The sequence below is a fragment of the Gymnoscopelus microlampas genome (assembly GCF_963454915.1).
Source record: "Gymnoscopelus microlampas genome assembly, chromosome: 11".
In the NCBI taxonomy this organism is placed as follows: Eukaryota; Metazoa; Chordata; class Actinopteri; order Myctophiformes; family Myctophidae; genus Gymnoscopelus; species Gymnoscopelus microlampas.
This window is the reverse complement of record NC_139948.1, coordinates 26,494,139-26,503,940: the sequence shown is the minus strand read 5'-3', so window position 1 is coordinate 26,503,940 and position 9,802 is coordinate 26,494,139. Positions and strand designations below refer to the sequence as shown.

General features: G+C 42.3%; 1 protein-coding gene across 2 annotated transcripts; it reads right to left on the bottom strand.

Annotated features, from left to right (window-relative positions):
- Positions 1-764: 764 nt before the first annotated feature.
- il2rb (interleukin 2 receptor, beta) lies at positions 765-9,004 on the bottom strand. 2 transcript variants are annotated; one of them, XM_084071603.1, is made up of 10 exons: positions 8,990-9,004; positions 6,996-7,093; positions 6,264-6,396; positions 5,963-6,053; positions 5,396-5,489; positions 4,840-4,985; positions 4,402-4,582; positions 3,729-3,834; positions 3,374-3,443; positions 765-2,469 (listed from the first exon to the last, which is right to left on the bottom strand). In XM_084071603.1, exons 2-10 carry the CDS (start codon positions 7,087-7,089, stop codon positions 1,588-1,590), a joined length of 1,797 nt encoding a protein of 598 aa, XP_083927729.1. In that variant the 5' UTR covers positions 7,090-7,093; positions 8,990-9,004; the 3' UTR covers positions 765-1,587. The 2 variants fall into 2 exon arrangements, with proteins under 2 accessions (XP_083927729.1, XP_083927728.1); XM_084071602.1 differs by lacking the exon at positions 8,990-9,004 and adding an exon at positions 8,705-8,934.
- Positions 9,005-9,802: the final 798 nt, after the last annotated feature.

The window sequence follows — 9,802 nt, the reverse complement described above, 5'->3', positions numbered from 1 at the left end:
ATGTGCTGTTAGCCTCGCTTCACTCTGTCGTGGCTAAATCTTGTAAATTCCTTGTGGGTTGAACGGAAGTCAATGATTGTGAAAGAGCTAAATGTCAACCCACACTCTAATACACCCTCTCTCTCTCACTGAGACACACACACACACACACACACACACACACACACACACACACACACACACACACACACACACACACACACACACACACACACACACACACACACACACACACACACACACACACACACACACACACACACACACACACGCGCAACCACCTGACAGGACATAACCTACAAACTTGCATGCACATAGGGACTCAGACACACACACACACACACACACACACACACACACACACACACACACACACACACACACACACACACACACACACACACACACACACACACACACACACACACACACACACACACACACACACACACACACACAAATGTAGACCCACGTACCCACACTTGCTCCCACACAGGAGGTGACCCATTTCTGACAGATGATTATTTTGGTCTTTGCACTGACAAGATGTCAATGGGAAGTAAAAAAAAACCCTGTTCTATATGTGCTAGTGCTATATACAGAACAGTATATACTATTGCAATGGCTACCATAGCAGCGAATACGTACTGACCTGACTGAAATGCACAGATTTTGTAGAGCTGACACATATTGGTTGATGAAGAGTTTAATCATAAAAGATAGTATGTACATTTGAAAAAAAACTACAGTTAATCAAAAACAATTCCAAGCAAAGAAGTAAAACATCAATTATTGATTCAAGAATACGTACATTCTCTTAATTTTCAGATTGTAGATAGATAGAGAGATGATTGTCAGATCATCCAAAATAATACTTGTTATATAATAAGATAACCTTGTGATTCTAATGCATTTTTTGTATTCTATAGATCAGTTCATTTCTGCTGTGTACATGAAAATCCAAACCTGTATAGCATCCCATAATATCACCTATGTATGGTCAGATTAAAAACACATAAAATCTACAGAAGATCAGAACTTTGGCATTGTATTTGTGTATTTTAGTACACAAATACTATACAGGGATTTACAGGTTTTAAGGCATGAATGTTCATGACATGACATGACAAGACAATGTACTGCAAACTGACGTTTAACCCATTAAAACCGGGAACTCTCCCCTTTAACTGTGTAACCCCTTATTTTATACTTTGGCTATTCAAAAATAGCAGATATACAAGCTTATAGCACTCGGTGAACATATATTTTTAAAGCAACATTTTTTTACTCAACTCAGAAACTTACAGAAACTTTGCTTCTGAGGGTTTTTTCCACACCTCCCTCCCAGCAGCATTTGTATGACTTTATAAACACAGGATATTATGAAGTAATAAGTTAGGTAATACTACTTATTTTACTCTATCCACAGTAGTACTTAAGCCTAATTGTCTACTTTCATTTGTTTTCTTAAAAGAAGCTAAAATAGTAGGCCTAGATCTTGAAATTTCAGACATTTTGTGAAAAGTTTTAGCTATGATGACACATCCCAAAGAATTTACACTGAGGAGTTTGAAGTGAGCCGGTGGCTCAGATTGACTTGTTCCTGTAAGTGTTGTGGAGGTCTTTGAGGGTCAGGTATCCTCCGTTACCGTGCTCCACTGGCACAGAACCACAACTACCCGCAGCGCTACCTGCAGGCCAGGCCACGTAACTACCACCACCGACCACCAGAGGAGTCTCCAGCTTTGGGGGATCGGGGGGGATCGGAGAGGAAATGGGAGATGGAGGAGGAGATGAAGAGGAGGGTGGACGAGACAGAGAGGAGAGCGCCCCCCGCGGTGAGCGGAGGTGGAGAGGGAGAATGAGCAGGCCGGACTCCTGGGGATCATCTGAGAACTCTGCTCCATCCTCATCATAGGCTTCTTCCTCTTCCTCGTCCGCCTGATCTTCCGTGCTGAAGCCGGAGTCTGGACTCTGGGGCGCCCCGTCGCGCCGGCTCCCGGGGCGTCGCAGCACCTCGTAGGACAAGGAGGGGGCGGGGGAAGAGCAGTGGGTGAGGTGGAGGGTGTGGACGGCATTGTGGGGAGTGAGGAAGTCATCCTGGTAGGTGAAGTAGACGGGGCAGGGGTCCGAGCTAGGGGGCGGGCCGCTGGGGTAGACGGGGCAGGGGTCCGAGCTAGGGGGCGGGCCGCTGGGGTAGACGGAGAAGAAGTAGTCCTTGTTATGGACCACGTTGGAGAAGAAGGAGGAGGACACGTTAACACCACCACCACCACCACCACTGATACACAAGCCGCTGATACACAAGCCGCTGGAGTCGCCGAGGTGCCGAGGGTGGAGCATGGCTGTGGCGGAGTTGGAGGAGAAGCATGGGGTGGAGACGGGGTCAAACACCTCCACTGAGGAGATGCGATCGCAGGACTGGACCGTGAAGTAGCACTCTAAAGCCGTCTGTGGATTCAACCATTCCTATAGGAGAGATGACATGGATGTCAAGAATATGCCCAATTGATGCCAGATTTCTGGGCCCGCGCTAATCCCGAGGGACCATAATTTTGTAAAGAAGTGCAAACTCTTGAAATCAATTAGAAAAAAGTATAGATATAAGCAAACAAATTAATAGAAATGTTTTCCATGTACACCAAATTTGCAGAATATAGTGTGTGAGTGTTGGGGGGGGGGGTATTAGAAGCAACAGACAAACCACAGCAAGAGGCTAGGACTGCTTACCACTGCTTAAACTGTGGTTGAACCTGAATCCTTTTACTGGTAGACAAAACTAATTAAGACCAACCCACGTAGCACTTTATGAATCATCCTGTGCGTGTGTGTGTGTGTGTGTGTGTGTGTGTGTGTGTGTGTGTGTGTGTGTGTGTGTGTGTGTGTGTGTGTGTGTGTGTGTGTGTGTGTGTGTGTGTGTGTGTGTGTGTGTGTGTGTGTGTGTGTGAGAGAGAGAGAGGGAGGATTACATTTTTTTTTTACAGATGTACAGTCAGCAGAGATGCTATTTAATTTTGTATTGTTATTTTCATTCCCTTTTTTCAGACTATTTTCCATTTTTTAAATTTTGTATCCTCACTGTTGAGAAAGCTTGAGATACAGAAAGTTCTGTAGTGTTGCTACCAGCTGTATTGTACTTGCGTTAGTTGTGTGTGACACTAAGCATCTCGAGACCAAGTGTGATCATGTTATGCTGCCTGTGTATTGACATTGTCCATAATGTGGTAAATGTGTTTTTTGAACAGATTGTGTTAAAACGTACATGACAGAAGCTCGACATAGTTTGTTGTGATCAAACTGAATCAGAACACAGTATCAGGCCATTTTTGGTCAGACTGCATAAGAAAATTGCATGATGGCATTTCTGATTCACCTTAAAGTTTCCTCTGTGGACCGTGTGGAAGTATTTAGATGGATCTGGGACTGGCATTCCTTTGCAAAGCCTGCAAGGCCGGATCAGAAAAATACAGGCTTAAACATTTCATAAAACAATTGTTCAAACAGGAAATGCAGGAAATGTCTATATACACACAGGCATACAATTACATACGAAAACACACACACACACACACACACACACACACACACACACACACACACACACACACACACACACACACACACACACACACACACACACACACACACACACACACACACACACACACACACACACACACACACACACACACACACGTGCACTCACGCACACACGTGGCTATACTGACCCTGGGTTTGAGCGAGCTTTGCACAGAACAATCAGGATCACAGTGAAGACAATGAAGACGGAAAGTCCAGCAAACAGTAACCAGGACATCAGATCTGCAGATAGAACTAAAACACACCATAAGAGATGTAGAGCAAGCACATCCATCAATGCATTTCCCCCCCAAAATACAATGTAGATGTACAAGCTCACAACACGTTGTGGTGCAATGCATTGTGAGCTTGTAGATCTGTTACTTTCAATACAAACAAGAGAACAAAAAAAAAGAACAAGTTATCTACCATGTGTAAATACTGTATGTAGATAACTTATTTTGTTTTTTTTGTTCTCTTGTTTGATCTCCTTTCCCCCTTGCCCCCCCCCCCCCCTTCCCATCTTCTGCTTCCCTTTTTTTTATGGAAATAATGATACGATGGGAACTATGCAAAAAACAAATTTCCCCCAATTTTTTACATCATAATATATTTTTGTAAGTTTGGGTCCCAAAAGTTCTTTCCTAGAAATGTAGTGTAGTCAAAAGTACAATATTTCTATTTGAAATGTAACGGAGTGAAAGTCATGAGGTTGTACAAAAGGAAAAAAAGACAAAACGATTGCGTAATGCACTAACGTACACAGTGCTCAAGTAAATGTACTTAGTTACTGTCCACCTCTCCTCTGTGCTATACTGTTACCTTGTTGTTCCTGGGCTGGTGTCTCCCAGGATGCTGTGGGACTCCAGTTGCTCCAGTAGGAGTTCATGTCATCTCCAATAGGTTCAGGCTTGACTCTCACCCTGACCTGGTTGAGGCCTGCCTGCCTTCCCTCCACAGGTATCTTCATCACTTGCTCTTGTGTGGGCAGAGGCTTGACCTCCTGCCGATGTGAGAGAAGGTATGTACATATGTGCTTATTCAAGTTAGAGACGGACATATAGACACACTCAAATTCAATGACACACACACACACGCACGAGCACGCGCACACGCACACGCACACGCGCACACACACACACACACACACACACACACACACACACACACACACACACACACACACACACACACACACACACACACACACACACACACACACACACACACACACACACACACACACACACACACACACACCTCCCATGTTTGGTGATGTTGTTTAATCTGGATTTCGAACTGGAAGCGGCTGAAGTAGTCTGAATGTTGGTCTCCTGGATCCCAACCGATCCAGGTCTCATTAACACCAGAGCTGATGTTGGGGGAACCAGGAGGATGCATCTTAACTGTCGACACACACACACACACACACACACACACACACACACACACACACACACACACACACACACACACACACACACACACACACACACACACACACACACACACACACACACACACACACACACACACACACACACACACACACACACACACACACACGCATACGTCAGGATGTCAGAGGAGGGGTTGTGATGTGTGTTTGCAATTGCTAATATTTATTTTGTAGTATAGTGTGAAGGATAAAGAATCATTATTTTTGTAGTTCATGGAGATTTGTCATATAACCGCTAAGATGGTCATTCTCACAATGACCTTGTCTACAATTACGAATAAATTAACAAATAAAATGAAATGAAATACAATTTAAAAGTACAGCATAGATGAGGTAGGCTAGAGGAAGATCACCCACTGTGTTTTACTGGCATGTAGTCGGTCAGTCCGTCCACTGTTAGGTTGTTACACTGCACCTCAATGCTGGGCATCTTCTCATAATAGGAGAAGCCCTGCAGGGATAATAAGACACACCTTGATAAGACTATACTAGCTCAAGTGGGGTGGGCTATTTTTGGGCTTTTCATGCCTTTATTGATAGTACAGTAGGTTGACAGGAAATGGGGAGAGAGATGGGGAGTGACATGCAGCAACGGCCTTGAACCCACCACACGCTGTCAGGCTACATTGAGCCTAGGTGCCCGGACCGCTACGCCAAGCGTCCGGGCCTTCTCACTCTGTCTTCAAATGCAAATAAACCATTTAATGGAAATCACAAGGTTGTGATGCATACACCTTCATTGGGTTATCTTATGATCAAGTTATCATAAGATAACCTGATTAAGTGCCAGACCGAGACCGACATTGTTCGGGTTATTGCGTGGGTGAAATAGACACTCCCTCTCCCTCTCTCTCTCCCTCTATGTCTCCAATCAAGATGCATGGGACCTTTTACAAGTAGTTATTAGTTATATGGGTGACTTACGTATGTTCTCTCGTACGAGTTCTCAAAGACAAAACTGCAGCTTTGAACTGAGTCTCCAAGGCTGTCCTGCATTTTTAGTTTACAGTTTCTCCTAGAGAAATGAATAAACAAATAAATGCAAACTGAAGCTGTAATGCAAAATGTATTTCTGTGCTTCGTCGCATAACTGGTATTGTTATTATTATTATTGTTACTTTTTCAATATATTTTTTTTCCTCTGAAAAAATAGATGAACACTTTTTCAACTACAGTATATATGTGCAGTAAAGGGTAGCAGCTAGGGTAGTTTTCCTATCCTTACTTGATATGTATTGTATCAGGGTATTTAAAGAAACTCTTTGTTCCAAGGACCCAACAGTCGACTCCTGGGTCTGCCTGAGAGCTGTTCCACGTACAGCTGATGTTGTTCACAAAGTCGTTCACACACGACAGTCCTTGAGAGGACAAATAGCAGGCAGAAGAGACAGACAGATGGATTAAGATAGGTCATTAGTTGTCCTTGAACAGAGCAGAATAGAACAAATCATTCAGAGTGTGCACTTATTTCAAATGGTTAAAATACAGATATTTGACAACAACTTCCATTGCTTTTATAAATAATAAGCAAGCAACCAAGCTCTAAATTTGGAAGGCTACCTATATCATATCCATGATTAACTTCAAACAAACAAACAAACAAACAAACAAACATGTTGATCATGGCATAACAAAATTGATCGCATCAGAGTGGAGGGACTTTTTAGAAAGCCAGCCTCGCATTTAGACAGTGAGAAAGTTGAAGACAAACAACATACGAAGGCAAAAAAACATACACATCAGATTTTGCTACCCAAGGACTCAGAAGTCAGTGGTCCACTTGTAGACCAGCAAGATCAAGAGCCTACATCAATGTCAATTAAACCAACACACTTCCTTACACCTTTACTTAGTTATACTTCTATACTTATAAGCACAAATCAAGGCTTACTGAGTCAATACTAAGTCAAGATTCAGTTCACCCACAGTTTCAGCATGATCCATACAGATTATGTACCTGGGAGGTTGTTGTGAGAGTGGACTGAGTGTGCCGACAACAGAAGCGCTAGGAAATGCAATGACCACAGTATCTCCATGACAACGGCCTCCATCTGCCTAAGAACAAAAGGACGGAACGGAACACATCATATATGAGAACAATCATAGTGACAATTTTATACTTTATCATGCACTTAAATATTCAATTATCAAAATATGTAAATAAACACATGGCCGATAAACTGGCACTGATAAAATGAGAAGCAATGAAGTCTGGTGTCAGAGAGACAGCATGTGTGTTGAACAATGCCAAGGACACTGGCACAGGTCACTTTTCAGCTTTTACATGCACTGCCAGCTTTTGCATATACACAGATGTTTATAATAATAATAATAATAATAGATGTTTATAACCTAAAGAGGAAGAACTTTGCACACAGCACCGTTAAGCAGCTTAAGTGCTAGGGCAACGGTCAAACTGTTCTCTTGCTTGATTATTCTTTTTCTCTTATTTTATATTTATTTACTACTACTACTATTATTATTATTAGTAATGCTGCTACAACAAAATATATTTTACTCAACAAAAAAGTAACAATCAAGAACACCTTGAACCTTGAACTTGGAACCTTGGAACAGATGGAACTGAAATGTATAAACAGCACTAGTATGTTATGTGGCAACAATGGCATTTACATCAAAAACCTAGAGGTAAAACCTTGATATAAGCACCATGTACCAAGGTTTTTCCTGATAGAACCACTGCTTTTGTAAGCACAACAACTGGGTATAACAGGGTAATCAAACTTGCAAATAATATCTAATTCTTCATATTGACCCAGTAAAGTGTGAGAGGTTTCTGACTCAGTTGAAACCAATTCAACCCACTATCACCTCCCATCTCCGCTCTTGTGCTTATGCTGAAGAGGTGCAAAGCGAGATTCATTCACACTCAGCTGAGGTGAAAGCGGAGGTCTGATTGTGAGTGGGCTGCAGCCAGCAGTAAAAACTCTGTTTACTGAAGGCAGCGCTGTGCTGCGGTGATCTGCTGATGATGTGCTGTGTGTTACGGTAAATGTAATGCATACTGTACATGTGAGTAGGTTACCGTCTACCACTTCTGGAGAGTACACATAAGTACACATATGTGTAATCTACCCACACACACATGCTGTCATTTCAAGGGGTGAATAAGCTGAAGAGACGAGAAGAGAAAGATACAGCTTGGGAAATTAAACACGTTTCCTCTAAAACTGCAGTAGTAATTTAGTAGGTTAAACATTATTACTCAAAACAGCAGATAGAGGGAAAATAATCTTTAACTCAAACAAAGCTTTATAATGACAAGAGCCAATGGTAGAGATACTCTTCAACTCACACAATGATTGTCTTCACTGTTTCTTCTTATAATGAGCTGTGTGTCGGAGTCAATGTGGCGCATGACAAAAATATAACATTTTAACATCTGAAGAGCTACTTCATTAATAGGAGGCAAGTGAAAAGAACACTACATGAACAAACTATTCTATGAGCAAACAAAATAATTGGCACTCACTGGGTTCCACAGATGTACATATTAATGTAGACAGGAGAACAAAATAATGAATCCATTGCGGCTATAGGTCAGTTCAACACTGGCTTGGGTAGTACCCCAGTGACAAAGGGATTATGAAATGCATCAAGGACACAAATCTAACAAAGAATAACAGCATAAATGAATAACTCTACCTCATTAGATTCGGTCTGTCAGCGTAGACCCCAGTCAGTGTGTACAGGTGACCTCCTGAGTCATTGTACATTCTCATCCCTTCATGGTCTGTCTAATTTCCTGTTCAATGAACTATATGAGTCTTCTTCTAAACCCCCCCTACCAGCGTCCCCCTTCCGCTGTTAGTATGTTTCACTCTTATGCTCTCTCCATCTCTCATTCTCTCACTCTATCTGTCTTTTCCCCGCTGTCTCAACCTTTATCTCTCACTCACTATGTGACTCACATAACTCTAACACACTCACCCCTTGTTCTTCTTCTTCTCTTCGCTCCCTCTTGGTTTAAAGTGCCCGATGACATTTTTACGTTGCTACTTCTAAATGCAGCTCCTGATGTGAGCAGGAAGCCTCACTACAAAAAACAAAAACAAAAACAAAGGTACAGTGTGTGTGTGTGTGAGAGAGATCAAACAGGATCAAACATTAGATGTACACTCATGTGCTTAAATGTAAACTCACCAGTAGGGCCTAAGCACAATAAAAAGGCAACAGCTGAGGCTACAAGTCTTCAACAAAAATATAGGGAGAGTGAGATAAGATGGATAGCCTGCAGAGGGAGAGTGAGACACATTGACCATTGTGGTGATTATACTGTATCATAATGTGTGCTGCTATCTCACAGAATGGAATCCTCCACCACCATGCCAACTTCTTTCATCCTTACAGGCATAGCTGAGTGAGGCTGGCTAGTAATCAGAAGGTCACGGGTTCTCTTGGCCTGCCCCATGTCTCCCTGAGCTAGATACTTTACCCCCTACAGCACCTCCCCAAGCGCTTATCATGACCATCTGAGCAGTGGTCAGCTGGGTGAAGCTGAAACTGAATTTCCAAGTCTGATAACAGGGACTCCATATTCGGGCATGACATGTCATTGTACTGTATAGTAGCCTACTGGTCTTGTGTGTTGTGTTTGGTCAATGTAGGCTTATATTCATATTCTTTAACAATATCTCTGAAAAGATGAAACCTAGACAACTGTATATCAGTAGAAAAGTTGAAAAGTGTTTTCTTTTTTTTTAAATAAATTATTGTTTTGTTTTAAATTCGTTTTTCATTGGC